Raw genomic sequence first — 20,279 nt, forward strand, 5'->3', positions numbered from 1 at the left:
ATTTTTTTTTTTACAAACCTTCAAAAGAACAATGTTCTGTTGAGCAAAATTCAGTAGCATTCTGTAAACATTAATTTAAGGAAATCAATAGACTCAGTGAGCTAAAGCCATATTGCAAGATAAACTGGCCAGAGTGCCACTTTGTCAAATAGATTTTCGTTTTCTCGGCTAGATAAAGACGGTTTCAAAACGGGGCAAACGTGTTGCAACCAAGGTTTGAAAAGTATGTGGCCTTCAAACAGTCTGCTTGTTCCTACTGTGAAGCTGGATAAACATACTTTAAAAACGATAAGATGGCTTAGAATTGATTTGGCTTTCAGATTTTACATACAGTAGATTTCTTGGTTGTCTCCCAGGCAAAAAAGGAAAACAAAATCCTGTGCGTTCCGAAGACAAAAAATGTACTTGGGAGAAGGGGTTAAACGGTCTTGAGAAGGGGAGCTTTGGGGGCAGTGTCAGTTGGTGCTTGACTTTAAAAAAGAAAGGAAGAAAGAAATCTTTATTCATGCTGACCTGATGGGCAACAGGCCTTCTTGCCAAAATCCAAAAGCCAAACTCTCTAGTGGGTTTGGGATCAGAGGTTTCAGCTGGCGGAAGCCTGCTCCAGTTCTGGGCGCACCACTCAATGTCATGTTAATGTGCGAGGGCTGGGGGTGGGGGATGGACACAAGGGCCCCCAGGTTTCTCCCAGCCAGAGTGAAAGAGCTGTAGGGATAATTAGAGAAAGTGGCAAAAGGAAAGCATGTCTCTCCGTCTGTCACTGCGGCAGGGACAGACACTGAGCCTGTGGCAGGACATTTCCGAGTTAAACCGCCTGACGTCCTCCAGTGCCACACCAGTCTGTCCACATGCTGGTGGAGGAGCAAAACCAGGAGATGCGGGGGGATTGGCCCACTGGCGGGAATGTAATAAAAAGAAGGAACAGTCACAGGGAAACCTCAACGAGGGAGAGTAAGGATCCACCTTGATCGGACAGTGGAATTCCATGAAAGAGCATCACAGGTGGGCTGTAGCATGGGTGATGAGGGGCTCCTCCACGGGATCACCCTGGCCTGGGCCTCTCTGACAGCAGCGTGAAGGAAGCCCAGAGGCATGGCCTGAGCGTTTTCTTGGTTTCCTCACCTGACTTGAGTCTTTCTCTTTTCAAAGTGGCTCTTTAGAAAATACAGAATGCACCATAAAACGTCTACACCCTTAAGATGCTCAGAACATCTGTACTGACAAAAACGCCATACAATTGTCAACAAACGCATTGGAGTTGAGTGTTTTGAACAGTTGTGACTTTCGATAATAAAAACGAATGTCTTACCATCTACTCTACCTGTTAATAATTTGTGTATACTTTTTAAATGGCGTAAACGTTCCATTGGTAACTCTGTGTAGAGATGTCAAGATAAATAAAGCCATCTCTTCCATATCCCGAGAAAAGGAGGTACTATATAATAAACTCTTATGATAGAGTTTATAATAAACTCTATGACACTGTCAACATTGTTTTGGGGGGCTGAAATTTGGTTTGCCGAAGATGATTAAAACGGCTTGGAAGTTCTGGTGGTGTACATGTCAGGAAACACAATGATTGTCAGGTTATTTCTGGTGATGGAGTCCATTTTCCTGCCCTCCCAAACTCTGCACTCTGTCAAAGAGTGACTCCAAGTTTTGACAAACAAAACAAACGAATAAAATTAACCAGAAGGAAAATCAGGGACAAAGTATGAAAAACTAAAGTCTAATAATTTCCCCAATCTCCGAACCCCCCAGATACTATGAAAAGACTCTTAGATCTTAAAAATGACTGGAAGCCTTCTGCTAGAATTATGCATCTGGGGGGCTCTTCAAGTAAGAGCTGGACCAAGACTATTTCATCAATGAATCGGAGAGTTTTGGAACCTCAGGACTAGTAGAGGATTCATATTCTCCAAACTATGAGCCAGGCATTGGCCATCTTTCTCTGATAAGGGCCAGATAGTAAAGACACAAGTTTTGTGGGCCACATTCTGTCTCTGTTGCATGTTCTTCTTCTTGTTTACAACTTTTTAAAAATATAAAAAGCATTCTGAGTTGGAAGTCATAAAAAGCAGGCTGTGGGCCAGATCTGGCCCGTACGCCCAAGTTTGCCAACCTCTGCTATTAGCCAAACTTGAGGGCTAACTATTCTCCTGAATGCACTTTCATTCTTCACTAATCCCGTGTGTCTCACCGGATCAGCACACTCCTTGTTCTTGCTGGGTAGCTGGGATGGATTCACCCAAATTCAACCTGCAATGTTGCGCCATTCCCTAGATGCATTTAAAGCTGCCTGTGTCTATGGGGTCAGAGCTAAACCATGCCCAGAGATGGCCAAGGGCCAGGAACACTTCAGTCTTGCTCTGCCTCAGTGGGGAGCTTTTCATGAGGAACTCTCCTGCCACTAAATATTCAAATGTACAAGATGGAGGGATCTGTACCTCCATCACAACACATCAAATGAATCAGCTCGATACTTAGATTTAAAAAAAAAAAGCAGCGTACCAGTCACCATGCCCTGTTGACTAACTTCCCTTAAGGCAGCCCCACGAATTATGTGCCACTGGCATCCGAGTTCAAGACTGGCTGATCGTGCTTAAAGTTTAACTTTTGCTACAATTACTGGGTGAGGTGGTAAGATAAATAGGGCCAAGCTTGGTGCCATTCTTGGACGGGAGATTATCCAAAAACAACAAGACATAAACTCTCCAATATTGCACAAAAGGAAGCTGGGGCACAGATAATCCACAGTTACTCCTGTTTCGTTCGAGAATGCATTACGTGATTGTTTTCTGCAGCAGGTTTATCTTTGTAATTAAGCTTTGCCGAGGCTAACATGGAAACTGGTCTGCGCTGCCCTGTGTTCCTGCTGATGGAGCATGTGAGAGAGGAGCCCAGGGGGAAACTCAGGAAGTGAGTTCAGGCAAGACGAGGAGAACAGCCCCGCTCACCACGAGCACCGGCAAAGGCACGGTGAGATGCGGGTGATAATCAAGAGTGCTTCCAAGAACACCGGATCCTGGGAGACACTGCCACTCTGCTAACGACAGAGGGTGTGCCCCAAATCATATCCGGGCTGCTCTGACATAGCACTGGGATTCAACACCACAGTCCCATCTTTTGGTTTTGACTGAAAGATCTTTGTCCCAGCAGAGAAAATTCTATTTTGTGCATCTAGAGTATTCTATTGGTCCACAATTATCCTTGCTCACAATTGCTCCACAATTACCCTTTGCAAAACTAAGGATGAGCTGTATATCAAAGCAACCTAAAGGCTTGTGAATGCCTTTGAAATTCCTTTTTCAAGAAAGGTAAATAGTTTGGAGAAGGGGAGAAACAGATGCCAGAATGGCCCCAGGGGCCTTTGGGAGCCCCCTCCACCCATGCCAACAGCTAATTGGAGGTAACATTCACAGTGGGGGGTCTTAGGGTGGTGTCTGGACTTGGCTCTTGCCTTGGCCCTGCTGAAAGGTATTATGGGAGTCTACATAAAGATGACCTTGTGTACCTTCAGGTCACCGAAAATGACACCTTTGAAAATCATCTCTATATTAAAGGAAACACAGCGGCCTTGAAACCAGAGACTTTCATCTTCTTCCACCTACTCCTGCTTCTGGTTGTTTCTTTACCGTTAGCGCCACTAAAACCCCCACACATGTTCTCAGTCAACATTATTATTACCTTTTACTAAAAGTCACTTGTGGAGCCAGATTTTACTTTAAAATGTTATGGTAGCCCTTCCCCCCCCCCCAAATAGCCATTGGGGACTATGACCAGAAAAAGATGAACAATACGTATCCAAATGACTTGCAGGAAGATTGATACCTGTCAACCACACACAGGAGCACATACAAAATCCCAACGGAAAAGACTTTCCCCGTAGGGACTGCCGCCACGTTGGGAGTCCTTAAAAGAAAAGGTGGCCTTGCTTTTGCAAAAATTACTAGCCTCACCTGAGAAGGAAGGTACTTGTCTGAATCAACTCTTTTCTGTGCTGAAAGAAGGAAGGTGTTGTAGATTAAACAGAGGTCAATGCGCATCACAAATGCCAATGGTCTGGGTCGATGTGGGGCACACAGGAAGTCGTGTGGGAGCAGGTGTACGGATGGTCCCTTAGTCTGACCAGTTCCATACCATCTCCAGAAAACCCACTTGCATGAGGGCCCCAAGGACAAATGTCCGCATTATTTGGCTGCCCTAGCGAACACAACAAAGTGAGCAGCAAGAATCATGACTAGTGCCAATCCAGTCAACAAATGTTTATGAATTAAAAAAATTAGTTCCTATAATCTCAGCAAGGGAGTTGCCGCATCTCCAAGGGCACCGCTGAGATTTAGATCTGAGAAGAGGGCCTTGGGAGAACACTGACACGGGCACCCTAGAGAGGTTCGCTGAGATAATTAAGTCACAGCAGAGCCACGAGGGTGGAATTGGCCCCGCGTGGGCGCCATCTGCATTCCTAGGGGCTCCACAATCACCGCTTAAAGCTTTGTGCCATGCCTGGGATTTATTTAGAGAATGCAGAATGTCTTTATTCTAGAATCACAGAATTTCAGAGACAGGACAAAGCTCTATGTTCAATCAAATCGCTTTCACAGGTGAGCAAAGAAGAGCCCCCCAAAAGGCAGGTGTTGCTACAACCAGACCCTCCCATCCTGTGCGCCCTTCATCACACCCCATCACCTCACTGCTGCTCATCCCATCTAGACCCCGTGACTCCAGAATCCTGGAGCTGTTCCGGGCTAGTGTCACCTGTACAGCCACATGTCGGGCAGGGGGAATCACTTTCTCTTTTTAAAACCAGTTTTGCATTGACTCTTTGTCCCAATTCTGACAAGAACTCCCTCTTCGCTTGTTCGTTTGTTTGCCTTTGTAAGGCCAGCAGGAAATGGGGCAATAGTTGAGCTACTGATAACGGCAACAAGGTACCTTCTACTTGGATTTAATAAAAGCAAATGCTTATACGGCACTTTGTGCTAATAGAGTCATGCGTATTCATTTCATTCTCAAGACCATTCTGTGAGATAGTTGCTACTATTTCCCCCATTTTAGAGAATGAGGAGATGGAGGCAAGAGTGGGTAGGACGTCTGCCAAGGTTTCTAGGCTAGAAAGTGGCGGAGCTGGGACCTGATCCTAGGGACTGGTTCCCGGCTACATGCTCTTAGTTCAGTTCTACTCTATTATTTAAAAAAAAATTTTTTTTTTACATTTATTTATTTTTGAAAGACAGAGAGAGACAGAGCGTGAGCAAGGGAGGGTCAGAGAGAGAGGGAGACACAGAATCTGAAGCAGGCTCCAGGTTCTGAGCTAGCTGTCAGCACAGAGTCCAACACTGGGCTCGAACCCACGAACTGTGAGATCATGACCTGAGCCAAAGTCAGATGCTCAACCGACTGAGCCACCCAGGCGCCCCTCTACTCTATTATTAGTTCAGGACCACTGACACGGCAACAACGCCCCAAAGGATTTCCTTTTTCAGATTTCAAGGTGATGCTTTTATATAAAATAACACCTACTTATAAGTGAACATTTTTTTCCTGCCTGAGAATAATTTAGAGAACAGAGCTTCCTTGCTGTAGTTATCATTTTTATAGGCTGAAACCCAAGACTAAGGCCATGTCTTCGTGACATCAAACACTCCGATGCTTTATCTACAACAACACTGAAAACATCCGGACAGTATGGTGGATCTGCTCATTTTTTATCTGGCTGGATCTGCCAGGATGCTTGCCAAGACTCTCATAAATTGGCCTCATGGGATCATTTTAACCAAAAAGTGCTAACTGAGAAGCTACTCAAGAAATCCAACTTCTGAGGATAAACTTTTGGGACAATCAAAACAAATCCCGCTGGGTGTGTGTGAGAGAGTTATAATCACTCTCAAAGCGTGACGTGGCCGCCCACAGCTGGAATTCTCCGTCCCCTTGTCTGGTAACTGCACTGTCCCTCACGAAGACCCACTCATGCCGAAGCGCATTACTGAAGGGCAGCTAAAATGATCAGGGGCGGCCCACTTACTGTATGAGATTAGACTTTTAAAAAGGATTAGAGCCCCTTAATCTGGAGAGATGAAGATTAAGAGGGAGGAATGATCAAAGTCTATAAAATCAGAAAGGAAATGGAGAATATGGCCACAGTTCTGTTCACAAATCCCAGGATGTTATAACAAGGGAGATCCCTTTGGAGTTCCAGGCAAATCACTTTAAGAGCCATAAAAAGAAGATACAATTTTCACAGCAGGTAATAAATTTAGAGATTTATTATCTTGAGGAGTGGTGTACTCTGAGAACGTAGTTAGGTTTAAGAAAAGGTTTAAATAAACCCATGGGTGATAAAACCATAATGAACTAATAATGGAAGGTTGGGAATGTTCTGGGGACATCCTGAGTCTTCTGAAAATGACTCCATCAACGACAGGTACCAGCCTCTCCTGACGGGCTTCCTGCCTGGGCCTGGGTAGCCTCCTGATCCGACCACCTCTGCCTTTACTTTGCCGGCCAGGTTGTTCCTAAAATTCGGAACAGGGCTCAGCGACCGGAAAGCTTACAGGTGTGTTACAATATGACAACTCATTCCTTAGAGGGAGTTTTCTTTATTCCTTACTGATGTCTTTGTCTAGTGTCTGACTGTGATTCCTATAAAATTATGAACTTAATCCTTAAAACAAAAAAAATCTGTTTTATTCAAAGACAGAGACAGTAAAACATCTTATGTGGCGGTGGTTGGGGACAAAAACTGGTTAAACTCTCCCCAGGGGAAGCTACTCATTGTATGCTAACACAGACCAATTAATTCAAATTTAAGGGGGAATTAAACATCCCAATTACGTAGCACCCATCACAGCCCAAGATATTAAACTCTGAAATTTACTGCAATTAATAGAGAAACCTGCACCCCTGAACAAACGCTATGGTTCTGTGAAATATATAGAATACAAGTTAAGAGAAAAGTTTCAGCTCCTTTCCCAAAGAGCCAAGTGTTAATCACTTTAAATATCTAATAATAGGTCATTGTTGGGGGCTGGAGAGGTTAGGGCCACAGAAGGACGTGGGGGGGGGCGCTTTGGTTAAGGGGTAGAGTGGAGACGAAGACTCCATTCAGAGAAAAGAGAACCTCAGACAACTGTAACATGCATAGTCAAGCATGAAGAATCTTTTCTGTACTCACATTTTAGACTGCTCTCTGAAAATTGGTAAAATGTGGCAACATGTAGAAGCAAATAAAGGAACCAAGGGGTGGAAGGGGGTGGGGACAGAAGAGAAAGGCATTCGTCCAATAAGCAATATCTAACACCTCCCAGTCCCAACCTTGTCTACCATCATAAACTGGGGGCTGTCCCTTGCCATCTATTCAAATTCCAAGTTTGAAAATGTTAGTCCTCACGTTGGGGAAGCCATTCGGAGTCACTGTTCATTTGGGGAGTGGAAAAGTGGGAAGGCGGCAAGGGCTGGGGATGGGTGAGGGGGTAGAGTCACCCCATTTCTCGTTGTAGACTTCAGAGTGGTTTGGGCAAGAAAACCGGGACATCTGGAGTTCAGAAGTCGAGGGAAATGGGGAAGAACCGGGAAGATGAATACATGATCATCAGCTACACAAAAGAACGGAGCAAAAAGAAGCCTGGATTTGGGCACTCGCGTCTGGCAAGGAGGCCGGCAGCAGGGCTAATGAAGCATTTGTGGTGTGGGACGTGTGCCAGCACAACAAAGAAGATGTGCCCGGGCTCTGCAGATGTGCCAGGGCCCCCAGAGCAAAATAATGACATAATCACCATCAGTGTCACAGACCAGACTGTACACAAGGTGACAGGGGAGGGGGGCCTGTAATGCACACACGGGGACGACTCGCCACGGCCCACGGCGGCTGCTGCCCCGAGGCCAGGGACGCAGGCAGAGCTACCCACCTCTCTGTCTCTGGCTGGGTCTTAAATCCGGAGGTCGGGCTCGGCCCCGTCACTGGTGGGTGTTTCTCATGCCACCCGAGTGACTCCTGAGGAGGCAGCAGAAATCTGAAAAGCTGGAGAGAGCTTTAGACTGGTGGGGAAGGGCCGAAGAAAGGGAAGCACGAGAAGGGGGGACAGGAAGGAACCCCTCCCATCTTCTGCTAAGTTCTGTGATCAAACTTTCACAAACCTGACCCTGGCCATGCCGCCTGAGACACAATATTCTCATGGATGGCAATGTTACATGCTGTCAAAACAAGGCGAGAGAAATGCAGGGGGAGGGGGCCTCAGGTGGGGGACACCAACTAGCAGCGAAGGGTCCCACTCGCGTGAGCGCAAGAGCATCACGCAGGCAGGAGGAAACGGCCCCTGCCCTTTTGAAATGAGGTCTCTTCAGAGGGCCCGGCACCTGCCTGCGGCTCCCGCTCGCTAAGGTGGGTGTGTTAGTACAGCTGTCTAGCTTTTAAGTGACTTTTGTCAGTTTGAAAGTGAAAGTCTGTTTGAGGAGCTGCTGGAACAATAGCCCAGAGCCCGGAAGAAGAGCTGATGGCACAAAGGACTTAGACGACACTCGTGTCCCTTTTCACTGCCTCTGATGAAAGATTCATAAGAATAACTTTAATTTTTTATGACTCCCTTTTTGGTATGACTATATTAGTTGTGTCAACTTCCATACACAGGTTCTTTTTCAATGCCCCAAGGTCCATGGTGGAAGTTGTTCAAGGAGCTACGGGGGCCGGTCCCCTTATGGGTCCCTTCCTCCTGGACGGACTGCTCTGAGAGACACAGAGATTTCCTTTCAATATAGTTCTCTTCAGCCTCCACACCGTGAACACTCGGGTGAGGTGATCTGAAGGCTTTCTAACGTGGCCAATTCACTCTCTTTGAAAGAACAATTATATTTGTTTTTCTTGGCTTCACCCTATTTAACAGGAACAGAGTTATAATAATCATTAATGGCCCTCCTTCTCCTTTACTTCTCAGATAGCTGTCTCCACGTTGCATCTCTATTTGTGTCTCAGCCAAAAGCAGGGGTTGGGGCGGGGGACACACAGATTGCACTAGCCTTAAGTCACGTTACCAACTAGCCCCCAAGATCGCCTAAGGCAGTCACTGAAGGTGATACAGTATTTCTGAACCAGAATGCTCTACTTTCAAGAACCAAAGCCCTATGCTTCCCCAGAAAGGATGCTGGCAAGAAATACCTGATGCTTGCAAATTTACACTGAGATAGATACTTAAGAGAAAGGAGTGAACGAGCACTGTATTTTTCTGCCCTACGGCTGAAAAGAGAATCAAACAACTACGGTGAAATAAAATCCGGGGAGTGGGAGGTAGATGAGGAAATTTGCTTTCAAACACTCTCTGCCATGTGTAAAGGGATCACCAACTTCCGAACATGCTTTGGGTTGCTCAATGAGTCTGTTTAATCTAGACGAAATAAACAGGCTCGCTTCCAAAAGGCTGTTAGAACTTCTTCAGACGTTTCATCCAGGACGGGGCCCAACACAATGCTAGCATCCCACCCAAAGCTCCAGCCACCGCCAGCCGCTGGCTCTCTGCAGAGAACTTGCCCCCCTTCTCCTACTGATAACCCTTTGTGGGGCGAAGAAAAGGAGCAGAGGCAGGGAGGGAGACGTGAATGTCAGACAATAGGCCTCACTCTGCGCACTGTCTCTGAACTTCCCCCATCTCTGAAGGACAATTAATTATGAAGGCCTTAGGGGTAGGTCGAAGCAAGGGAAACCCACTGCCATCTCCGTAACGCGGCTGTCACCTCTGTGTTTGCTAAATGGCTTCTCCTGTTGGGGTACAGCCACCGAGAGAGCCAATAGATCATGGGGGGGGGCAGGGAGGGAGGAAAGCAAAAGATTTTTTTTTGTGCGTGCGTCTGCCCTTGTATAATTCTATTCTCACTGTGAACTCATCCATACACAAAACACAAGGACAATTTTTTTTTTTAAAGAGAGAAAAGCCACAGGGTGTGTTGCAGCAGAGACGGCCTCTCAGTGGTGTGTTAAAAAGGATGGTCTTTTCACCAAATCATTTCACAGAGGCAAAACAGACAAACACAAAGGGTTGAGGCTTTTTCTCCGACATTAAATGGAGTAACTGGTAAGGTCAGACATATGATACCTAAAGACATGAATCTGTGAACTCTTGAAGTCAAAAGGCCTCTCTGTGCTGAGGAACAATCTTTCAAAGGAAATAGATCATAGAACTCCACTGAATCCGCTTTAAACTTTATGAAGCAGGAGGAGAAAAAGTTCTAAGTAGGGAAGCTTGACAGAAGGGCCTTGAACTATTTTCTGAAGGAAAGATGAGACCCTCCCTAGGCTGCCACAAAACATTTTTTTTTTCTAAAGGCTCCTCTGAACTTTGATATGTGCCAAGACACTGCCATTGAAAACTGTATAATTATGTGCTATCGCCACTGTAGAAAATGCTTTGTTCACCCCAACAAAGGACAATAAGCAAAGTAAAGCGACGTTACACTGTATCTTTTTCTTTAAGAATGTTGAGAAAGGTCATGGAATGCTCTAACTAATAAAGCTGTTGAGTAAGGAGGTTTTAAAGCTGATCTTACTGGGCTTGAATGTAACCCAATGACAAAAAAGACGCAGGGAGCTAAAAATGCAATGACATTACCAAACAGATGAGAAATCAATGGGCCCGCTTCATTATACTGATCAACACCTTGAATCCTAAAAGGACACACGGTGCAAAACGGAAGCTCTGGTCTGCACACAATCCCGCCTCTGCCCCCTGCCCCCCAACCCTTCAAGCCCACCTTGAGGCCGGGCGTCTTTACCCATCCCTCCTTCACCGTTCAGGGCATCATTCCGTACAGGGATATGTTCCCAGACAGCCATGTGTGTGCGTATATTTAGAGAACATTCATTTAGTCTCTTAAAAGATCAATTTGGCTTGTCAGTGGCGGGACTGGCAGGGGAAGAAATGCTAAGAGTCTCTTTCTCTCCTCGCCACCCACCAAGGGCGTGTGTCATGTGATCATTCAAACGGCTCGGCGGCTCTAGGGCCAAAAGACTGCAACAGCAGTAAAAGGTTTTGACTCATGTGCCAGTTTTCCAAGCGATCGCTCATATTTAAGTATCTATTTGGAGCAGAGGGAAGCGCTTCCTCAATCCACCTGTCCTCATTTTTCTTTAAAGAGATGACAACGTGAATGAGAGATTTCCAAATACATTAAATCTCCCTCCATGTGTGTTGGGTGGGAAGCGGGTGGTTGGCCATGGGGCGGGCAGGGTGGAGAGAGTGTATTCAGAGTGTGTGTGCCTGCGGTGGGGAGGTGGGGGGTGCTGCTTTTTAATTTTCTCTTTTGAAGCAGAAGGCGGGACAGCCCAGAAGCGGGTCTGTGGAAGCACCCTTCTTGGCTGTCTTGTGACACCTAGGAAAACATCGAAGCCCAGGCTCCGTGGAGGAGCATCTGCTTGGTGGGATATCAGTGTGTTGGGAAATGGTATGTACAAATCCGCTAACCAGCGAGTCAGGTTCCCTGTTCTACTTATTTCTAAGCTTTCCATCCATCCCCAAGCCTGGGTCGTTAGTGAGGGCAGTGGAGGCGAGTCAGTCTCACAGGGCATGTGGACTCTGCCCACAGATAAATGGCCGCCACCAGGAGGCCCATGAGGGATGCCTGCTGACTGCTGAGGAGACCCAGCTACCCTGTGGCGCTGGAGAAAGACAGAGAGCGTTCAGTGCAGCCTTGGAGACTGACAGCCATCACTACCTCCCTTCTGGCCACAGTGGTAAGGGAAACCAAAAAGTAATAAATTGCAGCTCGTATGCCCCTAAAGTCAGAAGTATCAGTATGATTTAAAAACTGGGAAGGAATCCCAAGCCTCCCATCCCTCCCCATAAAAAAAAAATGTTGGAACCCCTTCAAAGTGAAGTGTGAATGGAGCATGGAAATACATCCCATAACACCTGGAAAGACAAATTTATTGTTGCCAATCTCATTAAACGTGAGAAGTAGGAGTGAAACAAGCAGCCTGTAATTAAACACCCCTCTCCTGCATCCCTTTGCAAACTCACCTTCAGAAGCGAGGTGCCCCACCCCCCGGGGTGGGTTGGCCAACTTTCTCTCCTTCGGCTCCAGTGGATGAGCGTTGGTGCCCCTCCCCCTTCAGTGTCTTCCCCTGGGTCTTCTCAAGCTCTCACCACACTGAGCCTGAGTGCTGTGCCAAGAATCTTGGCCATTGTGTAAACTGATACAAAAGGCAGAGCAAGCTCCCCTGTCACTTAGAAGGCCCTGACTCATAAAGGCCAGGAAACGCAGGGTCTAGAGGAGGAGAGAGATTTAAGCCACTCCCTCCTCACAAGTGATAAAGCTTCCCCATCTGCTTCATTTTCCTGTAGGCCAGGGGTCAGCAACCACTCTGGCCTTGAGAGCCAGGAGCAGCAGGGGCGGGAGGGGGAGGGTGCTGAGCAATGACAGAGGTGCCACCAGCCAGCTTATGACAGAGGCGGACGCAGAGGGAGCAGAAAGCTGAAAAAAGACAAGCAGCAGAAGGGAAAGAAGGAAGGAGAAAGTCCCAGCTACGGGGAAGCACCAGCCTTGCTCTCCCTCACCCCTCTCCCTCCCTGCCTCTACCTGTTCCCACTAGTTTAGAATTACTTTAAAAACAGTAGAAAGCTTTAGGCAAACTAAGCTTTTTCTTGCATTAATAACTCTATCATTATTCTTGCTCCTGTTAAATCAGTTAATATTGGTAAGACATTTAGAAGACTGCTCAGGATATAATCAATAAATGGTAGCTATCTTGTTATTGTTAACAAACCACGGATTGGGAGATTTAAAAATGCAATCAATAAGCTGTTTTATTACTTGACCAGCTAATAGTCAATTGGGTTAATATAGTCCTTTAAATTGATGAGATCTTTGGGCATCAAGTAGACAAAACTTCGAAGTCCCTCTGCCATGCATCAGCTCCGTTTAAAAATTAGAAAATAGGGGCGCCTGGGTGGCTCAGTCAGTTGAGCGTCTCTGACTCTTGATTTTGGATCAGGTCATGGTCTTGTGGCTCGTGAGTTCGAGCCCCACATCAGGCTCTGGGCCGACAGTGCAGAGCCTGTTTGGAATTCTCTCTCTCTCTCTCTCTCTCTCTCTCTCTCTCTCTCTCTGTCTCTCTCTCTCTGTCCCTGCTCATCCTCTCTCCCTCCCTCTCTCAAAAAAAAAAAAAGAAAAAATCAGTAAAGAAAAAAGGCATCCAGTTTCCTACGTGACCAACCTCTTCATTTGCTCCTATTAGACTACGAATTCACTTTGCCTGATCTTAAGAGCAGAAACTTAAATACAAAAGTCAAGCAGTGCCCACAGTATCAGTTGAGATAGTCAGCGTGATGTGCTGGGTCTACTTGGGGCTCGTGGCCATGGCCCACGGAGGTAAAGATACACTGATAAGATCCATGGCTTTTTATGCATCTCACTTAAGCATAGACCTCCATGCACAAGCGCACAGAAAAGGGGCTTTCTGATCTGAAGCTCTAGTTAGTAGGTGCGCCAAGCTGGGAGGCTAACTTAAAAGCTATTTAGTGATCATATATGTGGCAGTGGCTATGGGTCCGTGCATACGTGGAGGGGGGGCGGGCAGGGCAGAATCCATGCTCCTGCGTTTCTTCTTACCACATTTCCTGAAAGATCCTAGTTTTTACTGGAGAAGGAAAAGACCCAGAATAGACGAAGAACTTGTCTGAAGTCACATGAGAAGTGACAAAACTGCTCCCCGGGCCCCATACTCCTTGCGCTGAAGCAGTCTTAAAATAGACACTGCAGATAAAGGAGAGGTGGCCTGGCTGGAAGTGGATATGATTCACAAAGAGAGAAATATCAGATGTTAATCATATTAAAGGAGGATTTAGATGATGCTAAATGGAGCAGCTTGTTGGGTACCTCTCGATGCCAGCCGCCCCTGTTTGTGTCATTCTGGCCCCTGTGCTGGGAGCAGGGGATTGAATTCCAACCAGGTAAGGTTTCGAAAACCCTAAAAATCCTAATGTGCCCTGTAAGGCTTGGACCTCTCAAGGATATTACACAGCCAAAACACAGAACTCATCCACGAACCTTGGGCAATTCTTTTATGAAGCCTGACGCACACTGCCAAACAAATATTTGCCGTGATCAGCCGTAAAGAGTTCACTAGCACACAGTTGAATTCTCTCTGGGTCAAGTGTAGAACCACAGACTTACCAGAAAGGGGGAGGAAAAGAAACGAAACTCTTAATAAGATCTCTTTACGATATTTAGCCAGAGTCCTACTTGTCAGCTTTCAAAGAAATTCTGCCAGCGTGTCCCGTCAGGCTCGTCAGCCAGAGCTCTCTTACGATGCACTTTAATCACAGACTTTAAGATAGTGAAGTCATACAAGGAGGATCCCCACTGTTAATGTGTCAGCCAAAGAAAAACCTTGTTCATAACTCATTTGGCAAGAAAAACATCTGGGATGACAAAGGTAAAGTGGTGACTTCTGGTATCACTTCCAAGGAAAGTCCCAAGGTTCAAATTCCCAAGGGAAAACCATAACTTCTCCCACGGTTAAGCTCCTACCTTCGGTGCCTGGTAAGCCTCCATCCCCGATCTGCACTGCTAAAAACAGTGTGGGAAGGGCCCCCAACGGAATGGGCAGATGGGGGGTGGGCAGGGAGGGACAAATCCTTTTATTGGCAAGTTTCAACCAAGATGCCCTTCTCTTCTGAAGTTGCAAACTTCCTGGGTGTTTCTGGGTGCCTATCTATGTGAGGAAAGCAAGACTATTAATATAACGTTCTGGTAGGAGCAGATGTGGGAGAAAACCAAATTCCTGTCCTCAAGATAGATAACAGCAGGAAAGGGACCAACTCTGCGAGGCCACGGCCCGTCTACACTCACCATCGGGGTTTCAGCCTGAAAAACCCTTGTCACGTTCCCACCTCCAACTATTGTTGCCTGAGCCAGCCGGGCTCAGCAAAATGCCTTTGTGAGGACTGGGAGATTCGCTAGTGTTGTCTCATGGAGAGTCATCAGGTTGCAATGAAAAATGTTTGCTGAGGCACCACATTAGCCAGTAAAGAAACACCTTACTCATAGCCACACATCTTTCACTGTTGCATAGCTATTGCTTTCTGGGCCTCGTCTACACTGCTTTGTGTGTATCTAGAATACGCATGTTGTAGATGCGCATGCGTATGCATGCGTAAGAGTATGATCGAGGAGCAGCATGCTTGCGAGGCTACACATACGCGAAAGAAATACACCAGGTTCTCTCCCCAAAAGAACAAAAACAGAAACAAAAACAAAAACAAAAGATGTTGATGACTCTCTCATAATACGCACTTGGTAAATTCTCATACCATTTCTTCCCTGAAGGCAATACATGCTGATTAAAGCAGACACCACGGAATCACTCCCCCGCCAACCTTTCCAGATTTTTCTAGAAAACAACTTTTGCGGCTATCCTAGCACACAGCGTATGTCAGCCCAAGTGGCATGCCAGACCCTAAACAGCAAAAGAGGCCTATTAGAGGGGGGACCTCTTTTCTGGAAAGGGAAGCACTGCATGTGGGTTCCTTGCTGCAGTTTTCCTTGAATTCTCCAGTTCCCTCTTTCTGTGGCTAATGGGTCTTCATGCAGGCGGCCGAGCTGGGGAATGGGAAAGGAAGTAGAAGTGGGTCAGCTCCTCGAGACCCGGGGGGGGAACCACAGAGCGGGGCTCCTCACTGCTGCCCCACCTCTTACCCCAGTGGGACATGCTTGTGTAAGGCAACGAGGCTAACCCAGATTTGGAGACACTGCTAAAGAAAACAGATTTCTTAAAAAAAGAAAAGGGAAATGACCAAACAATAAAGATGAGTTCCTACCTCAAAGTCATTTGCTTTATTGTAGTGCATGTTCAGAGCCCTGTACAGCTCACAGTCTCTGGTTATGGACAGCTCTTCAGTACTGGTGACTCCATCGTTGATGGCTTGACGCGCGTACTTCTCCATCTGAATGTAGTAAAACTCGCGGAAATTGCTAAACCACTTGATGAGCTGAGAGGTAATGCATCTGTTGAACTGTCAAATTTAAATGTTGGAAAGGATAAGAACATCACCATTTTCTTCATTTATTCTGAAAACATTTTGAAGTATTTTTACAGGTCTCCTCTCCTCCTTGCTTGGATGGGTGTGTTTTTGATTTCACCAAAATGGTGGCGGGAGGGGTGAAAGCAGTAATACATTTATAAGGGATCATAAAGCCTGTCAACAATGGAAATCCTGTCCCAACCCTCCACATGTCAAATGGCAAACTTGCATTCTAAATCTGATCTCCTTTAAGCTGAAAATCTTAGTTTAACCATTGTTCTTCATCTTTCAGTGGAACAAACTGTATGTGTGTACTGCTTATGGAAATTCATTCAAACCACAGAACCCTGGGAAGAGTTGTTACTTTCAAGTACAGCTTCCCCTGCTCTTCAAAAGTTCATGTTCCGCCATTTTGCTTTTACGAAAAGACCTACATTAGTGCCTGGTTTCACGAACAGAAAGAAATCCAAAGAGGGTTTTGGCTTTTCAGAAAGAAGGCGACAAGGGAAAAGAGCAGGCAGCACTGGTGTTGCAGTGAACCCTCATGGAGGCAGCCCGCACCCCGAGCAGCAAGAGTGCCCCCCACCCCAAGCTGCTTCCCCAGGAACGAGGCTCAGCGTCTCAGCCTCAAGCCGCCATAGCTTTGAACTGTGTCTGTGAGCATCTGTGCTTTATTTGATTTATTTTGTGCATCTGTTATCGAGATGTGTCCTAGGCTATCAGAAAAGTCTGAGAGGTTATTTTTTGGGTCTGAGAACGCTCAAATTTTTCCCCATATAAGTTAACAGTAATTGCTTCTTTGCTTTATGCCATTTTGGCTTATGAAAAGTTTCATAGGAACTCTCTACTTTTGGATAGCAGGGGGAAACTGTACCATGGTAAACCACATGACTTCACCAGTAGCATGATTTCTTTTTTTAATGAGAATTTGTGTCATCACATGACTGCCTCGTACACTGCTGGAAAACAGCCTTCATGCAAAAGGGGAGGAATCTGGCATTTGCTTATTTTTTGGTAAACGGGTGATCCCTCTGGCCATCCAGCTCTGACTCCACCTATGTCTGCCCTCGGTACTCACATCTGGTGCTCTCTGGTCAGACCACCATGCTTGTTAGTACGCTTCCCATGGCCAGCATTGAGTAAGACCCGTGCCCCTTTCTGCTGGCGTCTGTGCTGTTTAGAAGGTGTGGTTGAGACGCAGCACACAGACGGCATAGACAGAAACTATATTGCGTTTTTTTTAAATGTCAAGTTACCATAACATGATTAGGCTTTAAAACTTTGTTTACCAAGGTTTCCCGATGACCTTTTAAATGAAGACGTCTTCCTGGATTCCCCACAAACGATACCCTTCTTATTGACAATCCTCTGTTCACGTAAAGGACAGATGCATCTCAACTTGCCAAGTCAAAACCAATAAATCCATAGCTTTATATCAGACGGGCTGACAGACAACCCCCTGCCTTTTGTCATTACAGGCATTCCCTTCCCTGGGCCCCCAGAAAAAGATGTACATTCATCAAAAATCAACAAAGACCACTTATCAAACACTGGCCATGAGAACATCCAGACTCCAACAGGATGACAGCAAAAGTGTGTATTGGGGCTGTAATTGCTACACAGAAAGTTGTTTCTATACTGGCAAAGATAATAAATGAATGAAAATTTATGGCAGAGAATGGACCTAACAAGGAAACAGAAGCAGGGAGACTGGTGTTTCTCCCAAAAGGCCAACTTGCATCATAATTGCCATGGAGTTGCAAGGGCCCTTACAGATAATTGACCAGAAAATGATTAAGTCATCAGCAAATCGCTTCTGCTTGCAAGAGTTCAAACATGTACTTAACCTATCCAAGAATTATATTTTCACTCTGTGTGTCTGCTCTGTCTCTATTCAGCCTTGCGGGGAACCCGATTAAAAAGACAACTGAAGGACCCCCCCTTATCTGATCTTCTGGTTGCCGATTTCAATAGAACTTAAACCCATTACGATTTGCTGAACTTGGAGTTCTTTCCATTTTATCTCAGCAGTAAAATACACTGTCCAAATTTCCAGACACTGAGATAAGGACTACAGGCCCCCGTGACGGCTTACTGTTCCTTTTTAATTCTTTTAGAATAAGAAACAAAACATTACAAAATGATAGCAGGCTGTGCACTGGGGAATGAAAATTGCTTTGACATGGAGATTAGGCTTCTGCATTGTTACAAGACATTGTCTCCTATGGACAAGAGTACTGTAGAGGAAAAAAATAGAAGGGTGTTTTTTTTCTAGAATGGTCATGAATGACCTAATGGGGGAGGACAAAAAAGTAAGTGCACTTGCCATTATTTAGGAGTGGGACATAAAGGGAGATTTAAAGCTTATTGTTAGAGAATGGAAATACCAGAGAGAAAGAATGGGCAAAAACAACAGACTCCCCCGACACAAGACAAGTGAAATGACCATCACAACAGCTTGAAGAACACGGTTTCCCTCCACTAGGAGCGAACCGAAATTTGTTCTGTTTTAGTGGCTGGTGAAAAGCAAAAGCAGGCCCCCTCTTTTCCAGATATTTGCGTTGGGGGGAGAAAAAGTGTTAAACTTTAAAGAGTTAATTTCCCCCGTTCTGTAGTGGCTTACAAGAAAAGAATCAATTGTTCTATAAAGGAGACCTCTGTAGTGTGTTAATGTGTTACTGCAAAAACTAATCGCTACAATAAAGAGGCTGTGTTTCCACAGTGTGTGAGTCTCTGTGACTTTGATTAATGCTTCCCACGGGACATCTCAGCCTCAATATGGGCTGAAGAAACTTCCTAAATATTCAATGAGCATGGTCAAAAGATGTATAAAACAAATCAATCTGACACCTTAATCTGGCTAGGCAGCAGTTGACTCAAGGGGTGGAGGGAAAGAGATACATCATTTAACACTGCCGGCGTGAAAAGCTGTGAGCGTCTGTTCTTCAAAGCTAAAATGGCACTGGGTCTGTTGTCCTTAGTGGTCTAAGAGTTATTAGTTGATACATTAAAATCAGCACTCGGGAGCGCGCAGGAAGATGTTGGGGCCCATTGATCTCCGGCACGTCTCTCCCATTTGTCCCCCTTGCTCTTCCCAAAGGATGCGAAACCCTGATGAGCTGAGCTTTTCGTCCGGCCACATGGCAAGGTGAGGGAATGAAGTTGGAGTCCGAGAGAACAGGGAACTCTGTTTGGATTCTGATTCGAGGAGTGAAAGCAAGTCAGCCTTGGTTTCCTCCTTCCTCCCTATCATCACTGCAAAACTCTCACCAAGCCAGTATCTGAATTGTGTGAGGTTTTCCTCCACCTCTTTCTTTGCAAAGTACTTTAAAGCATTCACTTCCCGCCCAAATGGAAGTCACTGGTGGAGAGTGACGCGCCGTATCCATTCCTAAAGGAAAATGCAAGGGAGGGTGGATCACCCTGGCTGGGCTCACCTTCTGGGGCTGATCAGAGGATTCACTTGGTCTAGCACCATCTCGCAACTTTGTCTTTGATGACACCTGGGCTGCACTTTACTCATGAAACAAAATATTTTCTACTGGTGGTGTTTCTCCCATTTTTTTCCCCACTTGCCATACTACGGATCCCCATTTGAAATGACTTTTATGGTCTGAAAAGGTATCTTTTGCTAAGATTAGGTATTTTCAGTTAGATGAACGCAGCCACAATCAAGTGTAGGCTTGTGTCATTGTGACAAGTATTACTTGGTCCACAGACACATAAGCGTGTCTTTCTCAAGATAGGTGACGCAGAGTGTCACTTCTGATAACTCCTAAGGTGCTTCCTCTAATTTCTAGGTGTCTCCTAATTCTGTAGTGGTTTTCTTGAATCTAAATTTTGTCATATATATAGAAACATCTAGTTATTCCAGTCTTGCAAATAAGAATCCACATTTATATATCTGTATCTAGAAATAGGTATGTGTGTAGTATAGATACATATACACCTAACATAACATAATAATATAATATAACATCAAATCAAATTCTGGACTTTCCTTAATATTAAAAAATCTACGAATCCTCTGCCATTGTTTTCTACAAAGTTTCTGGAACACCATGCCTGGACTATCCTTTCCTTTCTATGCATGCCTTTCTGATATCATCAGCATAGACCCAGGGAATACAAATTCATTTATTACTAGCCAAAGGAAAAACAGAATTAGCGAAGTTAAAAATGTATAATTCATTCCAAAAATAAAAGAGAAGTGACCTTTGGTGATTTTCTGCTATGCATTATATGCCCTCCTGTTTCCCCTCCATTAGAGGG

The 20,279-nt window shown here is 45.5% G+C and overlaps 1 protein-coding gene across 4 annotated transcripts in view; it reads right to left on the minus strand.

Annotated features, from left to right (window-relative positions):
* PROX1 (prospero homeobox 1) overlaps positions 1 to 20,279 on the minus strand; it is a 52,496-nt gene that overhangs the window by 12,765 nt on the left and 19,452 nt on the right. For all 4 annotated transcript variants that reach the window (XR_003906858.1, XM_029935281.1, XM_029935279.1 and 1 more), the window contains one exon: positions 15,804 to 15,998. Coding sequence is in view for 3 of the 4 variants with exons in the window: in XM_029935281.1 (XP_029791141.1) it covers positions 15,804 to 15,998 (195 nt within the window). In the remaining variant the exon portion in view is untranslated. The remainder of the gene's footprint in view (positions 1 to 15,803; positions 15,999 to 20,279) is intronic.

This window comes from Suricata suricatta, chromosome 3, assembly GCF_006229205.1.
Source record: "Suricata suricatta isolate VVHF042 chromosome 3, meerkat_22Aug2017_6uvM2_HiC, whole genome shotgun sequence".
Taxonomy (NCBI): domain Eukaryota; kingdom Metazoa; phylum Chordata; class Mammalia; order Carnivora; family Herpestidae; genus Suricata; species Suricata suricatta.